Source organism: Lethenteron reissneri, chromosome 31, assembly GCF_015708825.2.
Source record: "Lethenteron reissneri isolate LAM-NWPU_2019-01 chromosome 31, ASM1570882v1, whole genome shotgun sequence".
Lineage (NCBI taxonomy): Eukaryota > Metazoa > Chordata > Hyperoartia > Petromyzontiformes > Petromyzontidae > Lethenteron > Lethenteron reissneri.
In genome coordinates, this window is record NC_083809.1 from 5964621 (window position 1) to 5987753 (window position 23133).

The 23133-nt window shown below is 44.7% G+C and overlaps 1 protein-coding gene across 2 annotated transcripts; it reads left to right on the forward strand.

Annotated features, from left to right (window-relative positions):
- Positions 1-1184: 1184 nt before the first annotated feature.
- On the forward strand, positions 1185-23009 carry GUK1 (guanylate kinase 1). 2 transcript variants are annotated; one of them, XM_061563389.1, is made up of 8 exons: positions 1185-1482; positions 14307-14420; positions 17569-17610; positions 19145-19241; positions 20319-20457; positions 21193-21277; positions 21644-21729; positions 22080-23009. In XM_061563389.1, the coding sequence occupies exons 1-8, from the start codon at positions 1446-1448 to the stop codon at positions 22113-22115; spliced, it is 636 nt and encodes a 211-aa protein (XP_061419373.1). In that variant the 5' UTR covers positions 1185-1445; the 3' UTR covers positions 22116-23009. The 2 variants fall into 2 exon arrangements, with proteins under 2 accessions (XP_061419373.1, XP_061419374.1); XM_061563390.1 differs by lacking the exon at positions 1185-1482 and adding an exon at positions 6276-6457.
- The last annotated feature ends 124 nt before the right edge of the window (positions 23010-23133 follow it).

A 23133-nucleotide genomic window follows, 5' to 3' on the forward strand; every position in this document is an offset into this window, starting at 1 on the left:
CGTACACGGAATGACGTCACCGCGTACACGTAATGACGTCGCCATGTAAAAGTAATGACTTCCCCGCGTGCGTGATGACGACACCGCGTGCGCGCGATGACGTCGCTGGCGCCGCGTGGGGTTCAACAATTGAAATGTTTTCATATCACAGGTGATTGTTTTTATTTCATTTCTATTATTACTTTTATTAATTTTAATTTCATTTTTTACCTACGTGACTTTACCGAAAAAACTAAGAGTATGAATCCTTGCAGTCACGAAAGCTTCAAATCTAGAATTGGAATTTTTATTCGAGGCTGGAGGAATCCGATGAGCTATGAAGCTCTTTTATACACCGAATGTCTCCCGTGAAGAGAGGAATAGGGGGTCAGAACGTTACAAAAAAAAAACAATACAAAAATAAAGTGTAGGAAATATATATAGAAATAAAACTAAACTTTGCACAATCTTACCAGGTAAAGCGGACTGTGATATTAACTTACTTTTGAACTGTGCAAAATTATAGCAACAAAATAATCTAAATGCATGTGTAGCCTTAACAGACTGTAGGGCCAAGTGCATTTCGCAAGTAGCACCTACACACATAGGGGCCGTCCATAAATGACGTCACGCGATTTTTGACCCCCCCCCCCCTCGTCACACGGCGTCACAAAAAGTCAGACCCCCCTCAAATATGACGTCACAAAGCTCTGCCCCCCCCCCCCCCAAATAAAACATGCTTCAAATCGCTTTAAACTATTGTCATTGTAGTGCGTATTAATGTGGCGCTGCACTCTGATGTTATAGGAGAACACATTTATTAAAAAATATATATTTAAGTAGAACGTGTTGTCTATATTTAAAGTTGTGCATTTTGACGTGACGTCACATTTCTCAACCCCCCCCCCCCCCCTCGTCACACATCGTCACAAATATCTGACCCCCCCTAGGTGCGTGACGTCATTTATGGACGACCCCATACACATGAACATACGTATACACAAAGACAAAGCTCACCCGTGTAGCCTCAACACACTTTCGGGACAAGTGCTGTTAGTGAGTGGAGTGGCCGGCACCACGCCCGACCGCCTTTGTCTCCCCAGTGCTGCTTATATGAAACACACCGCTGCACCTAGGTACTCATTTAAGGCTGAGTCGACCTAGGGGAGGGGAGAGTTACTCGGACAGGGGTTCAGATAACAATCGAGAATCGAACTCGGGTGTTTGTAGGGTCGAGGTTTCCTTGCTGTTCTCTCTCTCCTCTCTTGTGCTTCATTCTTTCTCGTCCTCTGTTCTGCCGGAACAGGATGTGATGCCACACAGTGGCCGCTCTCTCCTGCACCACCACCACCATCACCACCACCCACCCACCCACGTGTAACAAGGGCTCCCTCTCTCGCTCTCTCTCTCTCTCGGAAGAAAGAAAACGCGCGGGAAGAAACAACAGCAGCTTCGGAGTCAAGCAAATGTTCAGATTGTTCTCGTTATGGCGACTTGTACAAGGTATACATACACCACACACACACACCACACACTCTACACACACCACACACAAACACCACACACTCTACATACTCTACACACACCACACACAAACACCACGCACACCACACACAAACACCACACACCACACGTGTAAGACACACACACACCACACACATAGCATACAACACACACACACCACACAGACATCACACACACACACCACTCACACGTGTAAGACACACAAGACACGTGTCGAGTGTGTTGTGTGACACGTGTAGCGGGGAGCGGTGGCGCAGCGGTTAGCGCTACGCTGCGCTACTGAACCCGGCGATTCCGGGGTTCGATTCCCGCTCACGGCCACCCACCAACGAACACCCAAAGTGACGATTATCAGAACCGGTCCTGGGCCATCCCCCTAGGTCGACTCGGCCTCAAATTACTTAGGGGAAGACAAAGGCGGCCGGGCGTTGCGTGGTGCTGGCCACCCCACACGTGCTGCTTACTCGCGAAGAGCACTTGCCCCAACAGTCTGTTGAGGCTACACGGGGGGGGGGGGTGGGTGGGATCTTTACCTTTGTGTGTGGCTCACGTTTCGTGCTACGGATTAAATAACCAGGGGACCGTCCATAAATGACGTCACGCACCTAGGGGGGGGGGGTCAGACATTTGTGACGAGGGGGGGGTGAGAAATGTGACGTCACATCAAAATGCGCAACTTTAAATAAATATAGACAACACGTTCTACTTAATTAAATATACTTTTTTTTATAAATGTTTTCTCCTGCAACATCAGAGTGCAGCGCCACATTAAATACGCACTACAATGACAATAGTTTAAAGCGATTTGAAGCATGTGTTTTTTTTAGGGGGGGGGGGGCAGAGCTTTGTGACGTCATTTGAGGGGGGGGTCTGACTTTTTGTGACGCCGTGTGACGAAGGGGGGGGGGGGTCAAAAATCGTCCAAAATCTTGTGACGTCATTTATGGGACAGACACTCTGTACAAGTGCGGCCACTTGTATCACTCCACTGCTGGATGAAAGCCTCTCCCTCACCGCCCCACGTGGTTCAAACTTGTGGGGAGCGGTGGCGCAGCGGTTAGCGCCACGCTGCTCTCCGATGTCGGCCACCCGAGTTCCATCCCTACTCACGGCCACCACCACCAACAACAACCCAGTGACGAACATCTGAAGCGGTCCTGGGCCTCACCTCCCCTCCACCCCTAGGTCGACTCAGCCTCAAATTGGTACCTGGTGGAGGTGTGTAGTAAACATCTCCACTAGGGGAGACAAAGGCGGCCGGGCGTGGTGCTGGCCACCCACCCACCCCCACTTCGTGTGCCACAGTGCCGGCGTTCTCGCTAACAGCACTTGCCCCAACAGTCTGCTTAGGTTATACGGGGGAACTTTGTCTTGACCATACTTCACCACTCTGGTCAGTCCGGATTGTACTTAAAGATAACAACTACGACGTCGTATCCAGATTCGATTCAAGAAGCGAGGTTTTTTTGTTTAAAAAAGTTTTTGTTTAATTTATCGGCCTCGTGGCTGGCGGTGTCAATTGAATCGTTTGCAAACGACGTAAATGTAAACGTGTTCCCACACGATTCCATGTAATGCATCACAATCTTAGTGATAATCCACGGTATATTCCAGCGGTCGGGAACCTATGGCTCGCGAGCCATATATGTATGGCTCTTCCAGTGACGGCATATGGCTCCCAGACAATTTTGAGTTGAAAAAAATAATAATAATAAAAATACAAAATCTGTTTGGAACTGATTTTAAAATACTTGTGATATTGTTTAATAATACTGTGTCATTTTAAAGTAAACAGAAATTAGTTTTGAAGATACATTTCACGGGTCACGCCTGCATGAAGCTCAACCTCACCAAGTCGTATGAACCAGACTACAAGGCCATCAGCAAAACCATGCAGCACCAGCAGTCGCATTAAAAGTAAGACATATTTAATTTATTATACGTTAAAAATACTATATGGCTCTCAATGAAATACATTTTGAAATATTTGGCTTTTATGGCTCTCCCAGTCAAAAAGGTTCCCGACCCCTGGTCTATTCGATTAATCGATGTAGACTGACAGCACGTGGGTTATGCTCTCTGTTGATATCCATGTATATAAATAAATGCCTTCATGTGTACGTCTCAAAAAGCGCCAAGGTGCTTCCCGACCAGGTAGAAAGTTGACATTTGGTACACGGCTTTTCGGACACAAACAACAGGAATAAAAATAAGAAAATATGAGATATTTTATTTAAAAACCTCCAAATCTCAATTGTTAAGTGCCCCATGAACATGTTTGTGGGTGTCATTCAGAAACCGTTCAAAATATAAGATTGCGGGGTTTTTTTCGTTTTTAAAAGAACTCAACCGAAAATAACGTTGAAGCGAGAACCATTGTTCTATATTTTTTTTTTTATCTTTCGGGTTAAAGCGGTTTTGGATGAATAAAGAAGCATTTTATGTTCAAATCTGAATAATCTGGAAAAATAATAGAATCTCTAAATGGAGCGGTTTCTGTTGAAGCAAGTCGCCAGCAAATATTTTTTGCAGAAAAAAAACAAATGTTAGGAGTAGTTAGCGTCTGATCGTAGATAAAAATTGTGAAAGAATCATATCAGCTTAATGATGAAATTTCTTTAAAACGTTTGCCTGGCGAAGACAATCTTCATGAACTATCAGTCAGTATATGACGTCCACAACAAGCATTAATATTGCTAAGTGCACAGTGCGTGTAATACGTTGTCAGCATCTGTAATATTCTATTGGCTCTTGATCAGCCATGCTCCTCTGTCTTGTTTACAGCCATACATCGGTGGTGGAAATTCCACATCGAAAAGGGAGGGCAAGTTGACACATAAAATCACTACTGCGGGCTTCAAAACTTGGTTACTGATTTTATACTCGTGACTGAAACCAGGATTCTAATCCAGGATCTCAGCTGTGCCAAGCCCAGTGCTCTGAGCGAGATGTCAACTACCTCGCCAGGTATACAGGAGGTTGTGAATTCAATCCCTGACCCTGATGCCTGCTGCTGTATAGTTGGAGTTTGCGTGTCTTCTCTCCCCGTGGTAACATGGTTTTTTCTCCGAGTCCTCCGGTTTTTCTTTCCACATTTAGAATCAACATGCTTTTACAGTATTTGTCGGCTGCTATAAATTTCCACATGCTAAGCCACTTTGTTGGGGCATCATTTGTGGCCAGGTCGCTTCTGAAAAAGAGCTACATAGCTCAGTGGGCATCACCTGGTAAAATAAAATCCTAAAACTCGCAGATTGACAGAATAATCCCGGGAAACACCCAGGCATAGTTTTTTTTTAAAAATAGTTTTCCACAACCTTATCCGGAATGTTCTATCAATATAACTTATTTTTGATTTCGCTCAGAGATCCTCACTGAGTCTCGAGACTTTTCCATGAGGGTCCTGTTGAGTTTTCGCAGGAAGGGTGACAGGGGGCGATATTGCTGCTGCTCGTGCAGCTGCTCTGTAATCCCACTTGAGTCATTTGGAGGTCATTCTTTTTAGCATTGAGATGTTCGGCCAATATAAATGACATTGTGTGGCTGGTGTGTTTAGTGGGGAGCGGTAGTGTCGTTGTTAGCGCAATGAACCCGGCGACCCGAGTTCGATTTCCCGCTCACGGCCAACACCAGTGACGACTATTTGAACTGGTCGGGGTAGTGATAGTGGTTGGGGTAGTGATGGGGTAGTAATAAGGGTAGTAATATGGGTAGTAATAGGGGTAGTAGGGGTAGTGATCGGGTTTGCGGTAGTGATAGGGGTTAGTGATAGGGGTTGGGATAGTATTATTTAATTGATTTTACTAGATAAGGGTTACTGACCTATACAGCTCTTTTTCAGAAGCGACCTGGCCACAAATGATAGCTCAACGAAGTGGCTTATCATCACGTGGACATTTATAGCAGCCAAATACGCTAAACGCATGTTTCTAAATGTGGAGGGAAAAACCGGAAGACCTGGACAAAAATCCACGTGCCCATCAGGAGAACATGCACACTCAAAATATACAGCAGGCGTCAGGGTCGGGATCGACACACGACCTCCTGCATACCAGGCGAGGTAGTTAACATCTCGCCACCACGTTGCCATCTCACCACCGCGGTGCCATCGTGATAGGGGTAGGTCGGGTCGTAGATGGCGGCAAGGCGTAGCAGGAGGACGGTCTAGGGAGAAGAGATGGTGCTATCACAAAACAGAGCTATCGCAGGACCTGAGTTATCACAGAACTGTTTTTCTGAAGTCTCAAGTGGCCTCTTGTATCCACACTCGAAGTGTGCATTTTCCCACCCGCCCTGCCACGGAGAAATGTCCATTGCATGACAATCTCACGTATCCTTAAATTTCACAGATCTGGAATTTAGCCAATTTAAAGCAAAAGTACATTTAATGTAATAATTGTTTTTATGTTGTGCAGTAATTGCTGATTGGGCTAAGACCATCAACTCACTACACTCGAGAAACCTGGTTCAATCACGGGTGGCTGAAACCCGAATTCAAACCCAACCTTGGCAGCAGGTTGTGGGCTCAGCGCTTCGTTCTCTGAGCCAACCCGGCCACTTCACCTCTTTTATTATTAATGTTTTGTAAAAAAAAATAACTTGCTTATTTGCGTAGTCTTAAACGTGATGTGTTAAAAAAATATCCTCAAAATGAACGCGTTGTTGTGAACGCTGCTCATTTCCTGGGCTCGTCACACACAAGGGGGAACCGCCGGGAATTGGAACGGAGGTTACAATAATCCGCTTCAATCGGATCAGCGAGTGCACGCAAGCTCACAGAAGGTACTCTGGGGAGGTGCAAGTGCTCTTCTTTTTTTTGTTGCCGGTGGCTAGGTGAGAATTACAGTAAACAACGAGCTGCTAGTCAGAGGCACATCCACACACATGCACACACGCGCACACGGACGGGCGCACACTTGTTGAACGGTTCACAAGACGAAGACCACCGCTAAGGGTGAGTACGCGCCATATCAGACGCACACGCGTTTCGAAGGGCTTCGATTTATTGTTTTAGAAGACCGTCATGGCCGAGTTTCATTTTAAAATCACCTAGTAGTAGGTGTTTACCCTTTAAACTGGTACAAAAACTTGACACCTTTATACAAGGCATCACGTTTGTAATAACCACAAAACAAGCAGTCAAAATGCAAACAAAAAGAAACAACTCTGATAATTATATGCACTGTCCTTGACATATCATTATCAGAGTTGTTTCTTTTTGTTTGCATTTTGACTGCTTGTGTTGTGGTTATTGCAAACATGATGCCTTGTATAAAGGTGTCCGTTTTTGTACCAGTTTAAAGGGTTAAAACCTACTACTATATTTTGCCACTGGTAAAGGAGGTCTCATAGTTTAAAATCACCGTTAACTGTAATCATCATAATCAGCCATTGCCTATCCACTTTCCGGATGAAGGTCTCCCCTCCCCACGTCACCATCAATCGTGGTGCGACGCTGCTCAACATCCATCGCGCTCCTCCTTGCGCGTGAGCCGATCTCATCGATTCGTCGACTTCGCTCACTTTTTGGCTGTCAGTGCGTCGTTTGTCTCGGCCGCCTGAGGTCCATTTTTGGCCAGAGCTACCACCATCAGTGACGAGAAACATCCTGAATAAGTCCATGGGTTCTTCATCAACCCGCGCTGACAACGGCGTAAAGTATGCATAATATAGTTTTTCTTCTTGGTTCTTTCGGTAAAGTCACGTAGAATGGAAATAATAAAATAATTAAAATAAAACATAATAAAATCATTCTCACGACGTTTCGGCCACAACGCAAGTGGATAGGCAATGGCTGCTTGCGTTGTGGCCTGAAACTGTCGTGAGAATTATTTTAATGTTTTGTTTTTATTATTTTATTATTTCCATTCTACGTGACTTTACCGAAAGAACCAAGAAGATGAATCCCTGCAGTCACGAAAGCTTTAAATCGAAATTTAATATAGTTTTTTTTCGAGTTAGATTGCGTGAATTTTAAATGTGTCAGTTAAATCCGCTGCCACCCTACACAGCCAATTAGTAAGGTTTGTCGCGTAAACAAAACATGGCAATTCGTTACCATTTCAGCACTCCAGTGTGTTGGAGAGTAAAGCCACTGCAACATTTACAATTCGAGTACTCGCGGTGTGCTGAACTAGTAACGAATTGGCATGTTTTGTTTACTTGACAGACCTTACTAATTGGCTGTGTCGGGAGGTGGTGGCGGGTTTATCGACACATTTATATTTACGCGATCTAACCCAAAACAAACTCTGTGATGGTATCGGTCGTGAAAGCTGACTACTGCGTGTTTAAACAGCGTGAAGTTTGGTTAATCAACCCCCACGACCAACACAGCCAGGGGGAGGGCCTAAATTCAGCAGTGGATTGACAAAAACACTGCTTTTTATTATTGTTAAAGTGTTATATTTCCAATACGTGTGTGTTTTTTCCCATCATTCAGTTATACAAGGTGGTAAATTGTAATTATATTGTACGGGATTTTTTTTTATCACACTTTCCAATGAATGTTCCTTTGGTGCAAATGGCTTTCTGTTCTTGGATTTATGATTGCAATCAAGACCTCGCTTGAATGCGGTGAGAAACTAAAATTAAGGTGGATCGAGAGCAGTTTGATAGCACTGGTGACTCATAGAAACATCTATGGGACCCTTTATGCCAGCCTTAAGATGATGAAAAATCCATAGGCTTATTCATCTTTTCATCATCTTGATGCTGGCAGAAAGGGTCCCATAGATTAAACGTCTCGACCCGAGCCATGAATGCTTTGATATGTGCATTGTTCTTGTGCTGATCGCCTTTTGGCGTTTTTTAGTCTAACACTGGTGAGGCAAGACATAAGAAGTTCAACATACATACTATGTTAAACTTCAAACTTGATTTGAAGCTTTCAGTGACTGCACGAATTACTCTTTGGTTCTTTCGGTAAAGTCGCGTAGAAAGAAAATAAATGAAATATAGAAAAGGACGTTTCGATTGCAGCACAAGCAACCGTCATCAGGTAGAACACAAACCTAGTGAACTTAGAAATACAATGCAATACAACACAGAGAGTCCACTAACACAACAGTCAGCACCTTACCTGATTGATTACGTTCTTCCGAAGATTGCTAAATTTGAGAGAGAGACGAAACACAGACATGGAGACACACAGAGAGACACACTAAGCAGAGAGAGACGACACAGAGAGAGAGACACACAACATAGACACACAGAGACCCAACGCCTCTTAGGCGTATTCTATTATTGAAATTATTTTCTTTGTATGTGACTACCGAAAGAACCAAAGAGTACGTTAAACTTCTTTTGCGCTGTGCGTAGCCAACCGTGCTAATCCAAGGTGCGGCGGGGGGGTGGAAGGACAACAAAATAAACACAAAATGCAGTTCTGAAGAAACGAGTTACCACTGCAATTTCACGGCATTCAATCTGCGCCGCCTTGCAAGAGACACTTAAAGACCTCCACCCACCACCACCTTCCCCGGCTGCTTTAGAGCAACGCTGAGTTTGGCTGGGGCATCTCAGAGTCACGGTCTTTAATGTCTTGTGAAATACTGCGTGCATTACAAATTGCATTGCTATGATTATTATTGTTACTACTGCAGAGCCCGGAGGGGTGATTGTAAGTGTGCTTGCTTAGGGCGCGTCAATCTAGCTCTCTCACGTAAGCTGATTTAATTTACTAGACAAAACTTTTTGCTTCACCACGCAAGGTCCCACTGAGCTGTGTAGCTCGATTTCAGAAGCTACCTGGCCACAAATTATAGCTCGACGAAGGGGCTTACTGCGTGGAAATTTATAGCAGTGGCCAAATAGTCGAAATGCACATTGGTTCTAAATGTGGAGGGAAAAACCGAAGGACCCGGAGAAAAATCCACACGACCACACGGAGAGAGAGAGAGAGAGAGACATGGAAACTCCCAATTCACAGGCGTCAGGGTCGGGATCGCACCCACGACCCTCTGCATACCAGGCAAGGTAGTTAACATCTCGCCACCACGTTGCCATCTCACCACCGCGGTGCCATCGTGATAGGGGTAGGTCGGGTCGTAGATGGCGGCAAGGCGTAGCAGGAGGACGGTCTAGGGAGAAGAGATGGTGCTATCACAAAACAGAGCTATCGCAGGACCTGAGTTATCACAGAACTGTTTTTCTGAAGTCTCAAGTGGCCTCTTGTATCCACATTCGAAGTGTGCATTTTCCCACCCGCCCTGCCACGGACCCTCTGCATACCAGGCAAGGTAGTTAACATCTCGCCACCGTGACGCCCAATTTTATTCATCGCCGCAGCGGACGTCCTCTTGGGCGTACTCCCTCGTTTGGCTGCCGTTCCGTCATTTGTCTCGACCACCGGCGGTCCGTCCCTTCTGGCAACGCTCCCTGCGCACTCGGTCCACTTGCCGCAATTCCAGGCACCCATCTCTCCACGCCTCCTTACGCTCTTCAAAGTTTTTGTAAAACAAAAAATCCCGTTACGATGTGACGATTTTTTTCAAATTCATGTCACATGGGAGTGTCACGAGTAGCATCATGAAAAATGTTTTGGTCAGTCTGTGTTTAATTATATATTAATGTTGAAATGTATTGCAGTACAGTACTACGTTTACCTTCTTAAGAGGACAACTGTCAACTTGAAATAATTTGAGAAAGTACTTGTATTGTGCGTGGAGTGGTGGCATAGTGGTTATCACACTGCCTCCGAAGTTCGACTTTTGGACGTGGCTAACATCATTGGCAAGCGATAACTGAACCGATCCTGGGATCCTGGGCCTCCTTCACCGATCTGCACTCACTAGCGTGGTGAAGTATGGTCAAACAACCCCCCCATCACAGACAGCATGGGAAGACCTTCATCCAACAAATGGCTTGTAAACTATTATTATATCATTAATGTTTGTATAATTTTTCCAAGCATCGTTGTTGCAATGCTCATGCACACGGGGTGAATTTAGTGTGCATCAGATTCGAATTATCCGCAGTCCCGAGGGTAAAATACATGTATAAAATAATAATGAGTACCGATGATGTAATGCACAAAGGTGGTCTATAAATCTATAAATATCTGACTGTATAACATTAGCATTGGAAATCATTCACGGCATCCTTTCTGTCTGTGGGTAAGACACTTCAATCGGAGACATGGTTCAGCCTTGATCAATCCAACTTCTAGATGAAGCATGAAGACCTTCTCGATGTATAATACTCCACCCACAACCTGCGCATGAACTAATTTCATCGTTCAAGTTTTTTTGGGTTAGATTGTGTAAATATAAATGTGTCGTTAAACCCGCCACCACCCGACACAGCCAATTAGTAAGGTTTGTCACGTAAACAGAACGTGCCAATTAGTTACTAGTTCAGCACACGGGTTTGTTGGAGAGTATATCCAGGCTATCATCTGATGAAGAAGCTGGTTGTAATCACCAGCGAAACGTCGTACTCTAATTGTTAATTTAAAATTACTCTCTGATTTAATTGTCTTATCTCCTCAGTGGAAATCCTCCCGGACGCATTCCATTCCTTGACCGTCACTCCCATTATTATTATTATTATTCACCATCGCCCATGACCGTTCCTGTCAAAGCCCCACTCTCTTTTCTTAAAACGATTAGAGGGCCGATGTAAAGCTTTTGTGACTGCAGGGATTCATGTTCTTGGTTCTTTCGGTAAAGTCACGTAGAAGGAAAATAATAAAATAATAAAAATAAAACATTAAATAATTCTCACGACGTTTCGGCTACAACGGCTGCTTGCGTTGTAGCCGAAACGTCGTGAGAATTATTTTATGTTTTGTTTTTATTATTTTATTATTTCCCTTCTACGTGACTTTACCGAAAGAACCAAGAAGATTAGAGGGCCGTCGCTAATGCAGCCTAAGTTCTCAAATCCACGCTTTCCTGTTGCTGTCTCTCAATTTAAGTCCCTGGTTTTGATCTTCCGTGAGGCTCATAGTCCACCCTAAACCGCATCCACTGCACAAACCATGGCTGCAGCAGATGCGAATACCTGATGCACATAATGGGAAATTAAAAACTCTCCAGTCGTGTGCGACTGTGGGTCAACCAGAACAGACCTGTAACAACGTATAACGACACTATACCCGATCCACAAATACGAAGGACACATTACAGCGATTTGCTCCTGACGCGGTTATTTGGCTTGACCACCTGGAGGTTAAATATCGATTTAAAGCTTTCGTCACTGCAAGGATTCATCTTCTTGGTTCTTTCGGTAAAGTCACGTAGAAGGGAAATAATAAAATAATAAAAATATAACATAATAAAATAATTCTCACGACGTTTCGGCCACAACGCAAGCAGCCGTCTTCAGGTGGAGAACAGGTCTGTCGAGAAGGCAGAGTCTGAATGGCACGCCCCAGGCTTGGAGCGACTATTTATGCTGGGATGGAGGGGCAAAGAGCATCACAAGTAGTACTAATCGCATATCTGCATTTCCCATAAATATGCTAAATTCGTATTGATATGCAAATTATTTTGTCAAGACGCTCTTCGCTCCCTCCATCCCAACATAAATAGTCGCTCCAAGCCTGGGGCGTTCCATTCAGACTCTGCCTTCTCGACAGACCTGTTCTCCACCTGAAGACGGCTGCTTGCGTTGTGGCCGAAACGTCATGAGAATTATTTATTATGTTTTATTATTTTATTATTTTCCTTCTACGTGACTTTACCGAAAGAACCAAGAAGATGAACACCTGGAGCTTACATTGTAGTTGTTGCTCTGCGTCTACATCAGCCGTACGAAAGAAGAAGAATGTAATTACGAGCAAACGAACGCATTCATTACGGTAAATAAGATCATTTGTGGCATTTGCTCCACACGAAAGCACGCAACTGAACAGTAAGGTTGCAAGAAGCACATCTCCGCACGTTCCCAACGTGGCTGACAACACCGTGGAAGCAAAGTGAGATACCTGCTCGTGCGCGATTGGCACGTGGGAACATCTGGTTGACTTCAAGATAAGTATGAGTCTGCCTACGGGTTTACCAAGTTCACTCTCCCTGCCTTCACTGAACACCACCCTTTCCACTCTCAAATGTGACGTTGCGTGGATAATAAACCCACGGTGTACATCCAGTGCACTAAGCACCTTCATCTGATCTGTTCCTCTTCACTGTTGCATCGGGACCAATTACAGAAGGTGACCGGGTGACCCAAGGATCCACTGAGAGCCTGAGTTAAAATCCAGGTAGCCAGCGACCTGCTGTGATTAAACCCAAGTGTATTGAATTGATTTCGGTACAGCCCAGTCACCAATGACTACGCACACAAAGAAACACACAATCGCGTTAATTAAGTGTGGTGCTGCACTTGATTTGGCTGCATTCCAGCCACGAGAATTAAAATGTCATTTTAAATTTTATCACAGCCACGAACACTTACTCTTAAAATGGCAAGAGAGCGGGTGTTTGAAATTGGGACCTTGAAAGGATCTCGGGCGGTAGCTTTGTGATATCCGCTTCCGTGGGGGCGTTTTTTTTTTGCGTGGAGGGGTTTCGCTTCTGTGCGAGAGATCCACGTGGGTTGTTTGATCGCACGGCATGATGCCGACGGCAAAAGTGACAACACTTTGACTGGATTCTTGCCCGATGAAGCTGATTGTAATTATCAGCGAACCGTCGTACTCAAATTTTAAAATGCTGTTGATTCTCTCTACAGCACACCGGTGGGCTAAAGAAGTGAATTATTTATGAATAATAACAATGATGACATTTCTGACGCACCAGCTTTTGCAGACAAGTCGTCAACTCGGGGCTGCGGAGCCAAGCTCAGAACTGCTCGAAAGCCTGACAAAACAGATGTTTAATAAAACTCAGGGGGCCTTTGATGTTGCGGATGTGCAAAGGGGTGGAGTTCCACATAATGCTCTTATGTGTGGTTGGGTTGTACCATACCTGTCAACTCATACGGTGGATCCATATTCTTGTACAGGGAAATTGAGTAAAAATTAGTAAATTGTAAAAAAAAAAATGTCAATTGTAAAAAAAAATTGCAAATTTTTTTGTGTTTCTCCATTGTGATGAGACTTTGTAGGATGAACGTTGAGATTTATGAGGGGCACGGGGTGACCAATAAGGTCTGAAATGGCCTGTAATAACGTAGAGCACTGATAAGGGATTGACAGGTATGTTGAACCATGTCTAGATTGGCATAGTCTAATGTTTCTCTCAACGTCCTGGGAGCTTTTCAGGAACATGGAACGAAAAGTTGACCATCGTGCCAACCAACAACACGCGGTTCAACGCGGAACTCATCGGAGAGCTACACAGTGCTCCCGCGAAAACCTACTGCAGTAGCAATTAGAATCAGTTAATGAAGAAGCCGCCACTCATTTGAAACAATTGGGGTTTGACAGCACACGTTGTGTATTGTCGGGGGCCGCACGTCAGAGGCCGCACTAAAGGCCACTCAGGACACCCAGAAAGTTAATTTGAGAGCTATGTATGTATGTATGTACGTTGAACTTCTTTCGCACCGTACGTAGCCAACCTTGCTCTTCAGAGGTGCGTGGAAAGACAATAAACTAAAAACAAAAAATACTCGGTACACCCAGAAAGCTCATCTGAGAGCTACACGGCACAACCACAACAACCTACGCAGTAGCGACAGATAAATTCTGAAGTCGCGGGCCATAGGTTCATCATCATCCTGATTTTACATATTCAGTCATCCTCGACGAGTGTGTCCGCACTGACTTGGTGCGTGTGAGACAATGCCGATGCGACCGCTGATGCAACGTGCTTTGTGCCGCTGCCGCCACCACTTGTGCCTTGCTGTCTCTCCAGGAATGATGGGTCCTCGCCCGGTTGTGCTGAGTGGTCCGTCGGGCGCAGGGAAGAGCACGCTGGTGAAGCGTCTCATGCAGGAGTACGCCGATGTCTTCGGCTTCAGTGTGTCCCGTACGCCAAGCCCGCGCACGCCAACACGCACGCCAACACGCACGCACGTGCACACACGCCGGCACGCACGCCGGCACGCGGGCACACTTCGCTACTCCACTGCCGTGCCTCGTGTACACGTATACACGTGGATTGGGGTAGGGTCCATCATCTTGGTTCTTTCGGTAAAGTCACGGAGAAGGGAAATAATAAAATAATAAAAATAAAACATAATAAAATAATTCTCACGACGTTTCGGCCACAACGCAAGCAGCTGTCCTCGGGTGAAGAACAAGTCTGTCGGGAAGACGCTGTCTTATGTTTTATTTTTATTATTTTATTATTTCCCTTCTACGTGACTTTATCGAAAGAACCAAGATGATGAATCCCTGCAGTCACGAAAGCTTTAAATCGAAATTTGGGGTAGGGTCATTTGGAGAGATAGTACTACTGGCTAGTTGGTTGATACGGGTCACAGGAGGGCGAGTGCTAGTGGCTTTATCGCTAGTTTGTCAGTCCGCGGGAGGGATAGTTCTATTGGCGAGTTCAGGGGACGGCAAACCAAAATAACAAGAAGAGCCATTTACACTATGGGAACCTCATTTGCCAGTAAAATATGATAATTGGTTGTTTACCCTTCTATCTGGCAACAAAACTGACACCTTTTTACAAGGAGTCATGTTTGCATAGACCGCAATACCTGCAGTCATAATACAAACAAAAGACATAACTCTGATAATGAGGTTCCCATAGTGTAGATGCTTGCCCCGAGCTCTCATACTCTGATGGTGCATTGTCTTTGAGTTGTGCGCCTTTTGGCGTCATCTGGTCCAACCCATGTGAGACGAGGCTCTAAGGAAAGCTGTCTCGGGTGTGGACCAATCAACTTCAAGGACAGTGCACATTATCAGAGTTATGTCTTTTGTTTGTATTATGACTGCAGGTATTGCGGTCTATGCAAACATGACTCCTTGTAAAAATGTGTCAGTTTTGTTGCCAGATAGAAGGGTAAATAACCAATTATCAAGAGCCATTTATTTTCGAGTTCGGTAAAAGAAAATCAATATTTCACGAGCCGCTTTGCATCTGAATAATGTCACGAGGAAGCAGTCCTTACAGAGTCGCCACAATCGGCTCCGGAGCAGCAGGTTGCCGACCCCAGGGGCTAGTTGGTCGATTAGGACCAGAAGGGCGACTACTAGTGGCTGATTGGCTGGTTGGTTAAGGTCAGTAGAAGGATCAGTACTAGTGGCTGATTGGTTAAGGTCAGTAGAAGGGTCAGTACTAGTGGCTGATTGGTTAAGGTCAGTAGAAGGGCTACTACTAGTGGCTGATTGGTTAAGGTCAGTAGAGGGGTCAGTACTAGTGGCTGATTGGTTAAGGTCAGTAGAGGGGTCAGTACTAGTGGCTGATTGGCTGATTGGTTAAGGTCAGTAGAAGGGCTACTACTAGTGGCTGATTGGTTAAGGTCAGTAGAAGGGCTACTACTAGTGGCTGATTGGTTAAGGTCAGTAGAGGAGTCAGTACTAGTGGCTGATTGGTTAAGGTCAGTAGAAGGGTCAGTACTAGTGGCTGATTGGTTAAGGTCAGTAGAAGGGTCAGTACTAGTGGCTGATTGGTTAAGATCAGTAGAAGGGTCAGTACTAGTGGCTGATTGGTTAAAGTCAGTATAAGGGTCAGTACTAGTGGCTGATTGGTTAAGGTCAGTAGAAGGGTCAGTACTAGTGGCTGATTGGTTAAGGTCAGTAGAGGGGTCAGTACTAGTGGCTGATTGGTTAAGGTCAGTAGAAGGGTCAGTACTAGTGGCTGATTGGTTAAGGTCAGTAGAAGGGTCAGTACTAGTGGCTGCATGGCTTATTGGTTAGGGTCCTTAACACATCTTTCGGCCGCACTGTGCTGCACAAGGAGTCCATGACATCTGTTCATGATCAGAGTGTTACAGCAACATGATGTATGACAAAGCAACTCCTGAGTCTTCACGGTTATTCTTTGGTTGGCCCCAATAGACATGTAAATGTAAGCTTTATAATACTTTATATATAGAAACCCATACACTTAAGCATACTTACACAAACACATCTTGTCCATCATCCTCTTATGTGCAAATCCATTTATCCGTGGGGGGTGGGAGAGGGATTTTCCTCTGTTGCTGATCCCAAAGTTAAACTTTGCCTGGTCCAGACGTGCTATTTGCCACTGCGTCGGCTCGTGCTCTGTGACTCTCCAATGTGTTTTATATGCATGTTGAACCTCTTTCGCACCGCACGTAGCCGACAGTGCTAATCGGAGGTGCGGGGGAAGGACAGCACACTAAACAAAGCAGTTTTAAATAAATTATGTTTTAAGATTGTAGCGCAGCGTTCTTCATTGCAAGGCCCGCGGGCCACTGGCAGGCCCCGGTGGCCTTTAGCGCGACCTCTGACGTGCGGCCCCCGACAATACACAACGTGTGAAAACACCCCCCCATCGTCGTGCTGCTGGCAAATCCCAATTGTTTCAAATGTGTGGCGGCGGCCATTTGCACCAATGATGTCTTATCGGCGAAAGTGCCCCCCGTCTGAAAATGAGTGAAGAACACTGTGTTGTAGCACATTCTGTTCGACTGGATGCACAACGTATATCGCTCCACTTGTTGAGAGCTCCCCGGTGTCCTCCTACGTGAAGCCCGAAGAAGCTCCCAGCGAGGGGAGCGTAACGTCGCGCATCGCCTTGAAACGACGCGCGGCAACAACCCGAACACATGGGAGAGCTACGCTGCAGGCCTCATCTCTCCTAGTGCACATTTTCATTTGACATACAACTCAGAGGTGGCCAACCTGTTAGCAGGTTACAGGCCCAAAAAGTACCCGTGCCGTTCTGCAAAGAGCCAAGTGTAGACAGTAAAACCTTGGATTGCGAGTATCTTGGTCTGCGAGTGTTTTGCAAGACGAGCTAAAATTTTAAATAAATATTAATTTGATAAACGAGCGAGGTCTTGCAATACGAGTAGTACGTGTATACGCTTTGTCTGCCGAGCGTCACGTGATCACAACTGATATACGAGTGCTTTGGATTACAAACACGTTTCCGGAACGAATTATGCTCGCAATCCAAGGTTTTACTGTATATTAGTGTGTATATATATTGCGGTTATGAAAGTTCAACTAAGTGTTGTATTTTATTTTCACAGATACGACGAGAAATCCAAGACCAGGGGAAGTTAACGGCAAAGGTAGTTCTCGTTTGATGCGTGCCTCACCTTTATCGCAGATGGTGTCCCGTCTCTTCGTGTACAAGTGGCTTATAATCAGTCGGCATATCTGATGTGCAATGCAAATGAATAGACTTTTTTTTTCTTGCTCGATAAAATTTTCTTGGTTCTTTCGGTAAAGTCACGTAGAAGGGAAGTAATAAAATAATAAAACATAATAAAATAATTCTCACGACGTTTCGGCCACAACACCTGAGGACGGCTGCTTGCGTTGTGGCCGAAACGTCGTGAGAATTATTTTATTATGTTTTATTATTTTATTACTTCCCTTCTACGTGACTTTACCGAAAGAACCAAGAAGATGAATCCCTGCAGTCACGAAAGCTTTAAATCGAAATTCGATAAAATTTGTTAAGAAAATCAAGTTTCAGTCCATCAGCTTGAGCCTTCCAGAACATTTTTTTTTCCCAGTAGCATTTGTTCCAGCAGCATCAGTTTTGACTTTCCATCAATCAAGATATTCATTCATTCAATTATTTTTCAGAAACACGTGTGTCTCTTTTTGTTGGGTAGACAGCTCCGCCACTAAGTTTATTCCACCTGTCACGATTTTCCACCTTGATCCATAATTCAACATCTTCGAAACAGAGACGTGCACAGAACTCCATAATTTATCTCTCGGCCTACCAAAGTGCGTATTTTCCACGTTTACCAGTCTTCTTGATTCAAGTACAAATGAAGACTCATTACATGCTGCATGCGCAGCGTGTAATGAGCGTCCTTATAGCTACAGAGTCGCACGATGCGACGAAGAGAGCGTTGATTTAAATGAAAATAGAGAATCCTGTGTGTGCATATGTGTGTGTCTCTAGCCATGTGGAGAGTGGTAGGGTAGCAAATAGCACACTGCGCTACAAACCCGGTGACCCGAGTTCGATTCCCACTCACCAACACCAGTGACGATTATCTTAACCGGTCTTGGGCCTCCCCTAGGTCGACTGAGCGTCCAATGAGTACCTGGTGCGGTGTGTAAACTTCGCCATGAGGGAGACAAAGGCGGCCGGGCGTGGTGTTGGCCACCCACCTCTTCGTGTGCCATGCCAGCCTTCATAGGTGCTCGCTAACAGCACTTGCCCCAACAGTCTGCTAAGGCTATACGGGGGATCTTTGTTTTGTCTCTAGCCTTTCCCCATGGTCTGGGCAGCTCATTTTGAAATCGCTATCAGTTGGGCAGTCCGTTCTGGTGGCATTCTAAACACATGTCTATGCCATTGAAGCTGAGACCGTTGCTATCTTGAGAGTTGGTGGCGAAAATAGGTGTCTTTAATTTTTACATGGCAATATCGAACCCTTCCTTGTCTGTTTATTATCACTATAAAATCATGGCCCACAGTCCACAGCAGCTCACAAACACCTTGTAATTTTCTACATACATAAACTCATTTCTTCAGAACTGCTTTTTGTGTTTCGTTCGTTGCCCTTCGCCCCCGCACCTCCAATTAGCGTGGTCGGCTACATATAAGTTCAACATTAATTTAATGTGACCTCTGTGTAGATTACCACTTTGTCTGTCGGGAGGAGATGGAGAAGGGCATCTTGGCGGATGAGTTTATAGAGCACGCCGAGTTCTCAGGGAATTTGTACGGCACCAGGTGAGTCGCGTGGATAATCCTCTCTCTCTCAAGTGTTACCCCTCCAAGGAAAGATGCTTGGCTCTAGTTCCCTCCCATCCAGACACGCACCTCCCCCCCCCCCACTGACACCACGCCGCGGTGGCGAGACATTAACTCCCTCGCGTGGTATACGGGAGGTCGTGGGGTCGTTCCCGACCCTAACGCCTGCTGTATATTTGGAGTTTGCGTCTCATCTCCCCGTAGTCACATTTAGAATCGACGTGTTTAGAGTATTTGGCGACTTCTGTAAATTTCCACATGCTAAGCCACTTTGTTAGGCTATCACGTGTGGCCAGGGTGCTTCTCGGCCTTACCTGGTAAACTAAAAATAGTTTATAGTTTTTATCGCACTCTGCACTAGAGTTCTTGAGCATTTGCTTCCTCAACAGTATTGTTTAGGTGACACATCACAGGGTAGAGTTTAGCGTCATACCCAGGACAGGGTTAAGTTTTACATGCTTTGCAGTTACTTACGCAGATTTATACAGCATCTGTTCAGAGTGTGTCTTAGGGAAACACCTCCGATTAGCGCGGTTGCCTCCGTACGATGCGAAAGAAGTTCAATGTACACACCCGATGTTTCTTTTTACAGCCCATGAGAAGCATGATTGGAATCGCACTCAGTGACAGGAAGAAGGAACATATGAATTAGATAAGCAAGTTAGAGACGTTATTTTGACTGTTAGTTAAAATAAAAGGAAGTGGGCTTAGGCAAGACATGTCCCTTGGGATAATGGCCGGTGATAGCGACTAACATTGAAGTGGCAGCCAAAGTAGGGAACAGCGGAGAGGACGACCGCCATGGAGATGGAGTGATGAGATCAGTTAATTTGGGAACTAGATAGATTGTTGCATCACAGGATTGTTACTGATGGCACGACAGCTTGGGGAGGCCTTTATCCAGCAGTCGATAGATCATTGCTGCTGACGATGATAGAACAATGACCTCACGGGCGATGTCACTTCAGAATGACTTTTTCCTGGTTTCACCCAGCGTATTGCTGGCAGCGTTAATAGTATTGCTAATTCGTGCGTTTGTGTTGATGTGGCGCGCAGTAAGAAAGCAGTGGAGGTTATCCGAGACCATAACCAAATCTGCATCCTGGACTTGGACATCCAGGGCGTACGCAGCATGAAACGTACCACCTTGAACCCACTCTACCTCTCCATACACCCACCTTCAATAGAAGCGCTGGTGTGTGCCAACAGAATGATTTTGTTTTATAACACTTTCCTGCTACGGATGAAAGTGTGTTAATGCATTCGCTCCGTGTGTGTTTGTCTAGCAGGGGGGGAAGGGGTGGTCACGGACACTCTCGTAAAGATCATGCAATATAAATTACATTTTAGATAAAGTTGCGTTGATATTATGGACTTACCCAAAATAAAATTGGACAAAAGGTTAGCCAAAGCTTGGAGAAAAAAAAACCAGGGACAGAATTAATTTCAAGATTCTACTGTTAACCTTTAAACCATTAACCTATTCTGATAATGTACGTGTACTTTATCAGTTTTTACTCACGATTCCGTTCGAAAACGGAACTGCAAAAAATAAATAAAATAACTTAATCGGTACCAAGGACTCCCACAAGGCCATGTGAGAGTGCGTGTGGCACAGTTTGGCGTCAGCTATCGTAGAGTGCGGTCGTGTCACTGCAGTTCTCCGCGGTGAGTACGTCTTTAAAAACAACGGCACTCCGCCTCTCTAAATAAAATGAATGCTGAGCTGCTCGCGCTTTCCGAGTTTCAGCGGTGAGCGGGAAACCCCACCCTGCAACTTGCAGTCGTCTCCAAACAGGAAAGGGTTGAGGGCTCGCTGGCGACCTAATATTCGTGATCCATTGAATCCTCAAGCCCCATTTTTGTGTGTGCATATGCAGGTCTTTATATAATTCACACGCGTGTGTGCTTTACATGTCATCGGCTCTAGGAGGAGCGTCTGCGTGGCCGTAAGACAGAGTCGGAGGAGAGCATACAGAAACGCTTGGCAGCTGCAAGGGCTGACATGGAGATCAGTGAGTACTGACTACAGAGTTATCACGTGTGTCCGCAATTTTACTTTATTTATTTGATTGACCCATACCCACGACCACATTTACCTGGGATGCACCCGATTACATCAGGCCTCGAAAGTGAAGAGGAGTTGAACCTTAAGAGGTGACCACGATGTCTGTGTTGTGGGCAGCTTAAGGGCTACGCGTTGGTCAGCAGAGGGCAGTGCAGCAAATTCGATTGTTCTACTATCTACTGTGATTATGTGCTCCCACAGAGAGTGACATTGCATGATGGAAAACATAAAAAAAATCACAATAAATCTTATGACAATGATGATGATTTTTCAAGTTTAGGCTTACCTTTTGTTTTATGATTCTCTATCACAGGCAAGGAACCAGGAATCTTTGATGCGGTGATAATTAACGATGACCTGGATGAGGCATACAACAAGCTCAAGGACGTGCTATCTGAGGTGTGACGCATTCTCCAACGTCGCAACACGGCAACATCTTAAACTCAACTGCCGCCATGAAAGGAGACAAATATGTAATAGGTGACATTCAAGAAATGTCTGGTCTTCAGAGCATATATAGACTTAGCTAGTCACACCATGCACAAATACTGCACTACACATGGGCAGTTAATTGTTCAGGATGCACGTGTGACAATTGGAAATGCGACATTGTCCTATACAACCTGCATTGTCGGCACAGTTAGAACGTTAAAGTACCAAACTATTATGATCTATTTTGCATTTTGTAAGTGCGTAATGATGAAATTGACAAGTAGATTTTCTAATTTGTTTTGTTTTGGCTTTTACAGGAGATTCAGAAGGTGCAGGCTTCCAAGGAGAATTAGAGACATCTAAAATCTTCCAATGTCAAGAAGTGCAGATGCACATTATATCAAAAATTGTAGCTCACATGTGCACAGTACTAATAACAATTGTGTAATGCTATTTGCTGTATTCACTTAAGGGAATCTTATGATATATATAAAGTCACGATATATATCCTGGCAATTATAAATTTACTTGACCGTAATATTGTACTTGAAATGTACACGATGTCCATTAAGATTGTCGTGCAATATTATCTATAATAGAGGTTTTTGGGTGAGATCACGTAAATATAAATGTGTCGTTAAACCTGCCACCACCAGACACAGCCAATTAATAAGGTTTGTCATGTAAACAAAACATGCCAATTCGTTATTACTAGCACAGCACACCGGTGTGTTGGAGAGTAAACCCACAACATTTACAATTCGAGTACAACGTTTCGCCAGTAATTACAACTAGCATCATCAGGCTACAGCCTTTAAATTTAAGTGATCTAACCCAAAAACCTCTATTATGGTTAAATCGTTACAATTGGACAGCAGTTTTAACTAAGCTGAATGTTGGCGTTATGTAAAAGATAAATAATATGCTGAACAAATGAAAATCTCAAGTAATCTTCAACAGCACATAACAGAAGCATTCGAGACGATCAGAGCAGAGACGTTGGCGAATGCCCCAGACTCTCAAATCTCGATGTGATGTGTGTCACCAACACCAAGTGTGTGTGTGTGTGCGGTTTTATTCACTTTGCTCACACCATTGTCGAATGCTGATTAATAATGGACAATACCAGATTATGCTATATTTATGAAGATGCCTTTTCCTAAGGTTTTTGGAACCACATGAGGGAGAAGTTTTATATTTTCTGTTGCAATAGTTACAATTGAATAAAATGAAAGCCATTACAATTACAGCCTGTATTCTATCATTTATCAACAACATCAACAGCCATGATGTAGCCACTGCTGCACGAAGGCCTCCCCACAATGTCGCCATCATGATCAGCGATGGGCAGGGACACTTGGCTGGAAAGGA

What these genes read in the sequence shown, in the direction of transcription:
- GUK1 (XM_061563389.1), top strand. Translation starts at nt 1,446, where the DNA reads ATGTTCAGATTGTTCTCGTTATGGCGACTTGTACAAG. An exon ending in GGGAATTTGTACGGCACCAG is followed by an intron (nt 19,242 to 20,318) that starts GTGAGTCGCGTG and finishes TGTGGCGCGCAG; the next exon opens with TAAGAAAGCAGTGGAGGTTA. An exon ending in TCAAGGACGTGCTATCTGAG is followed by an intron (nt 21,730 to 22,079) that starts GTGTGACGCATT and finishes TGGCTTTTACAG; the next exon opens with GAGATTCAGAAGGTGCAGGC.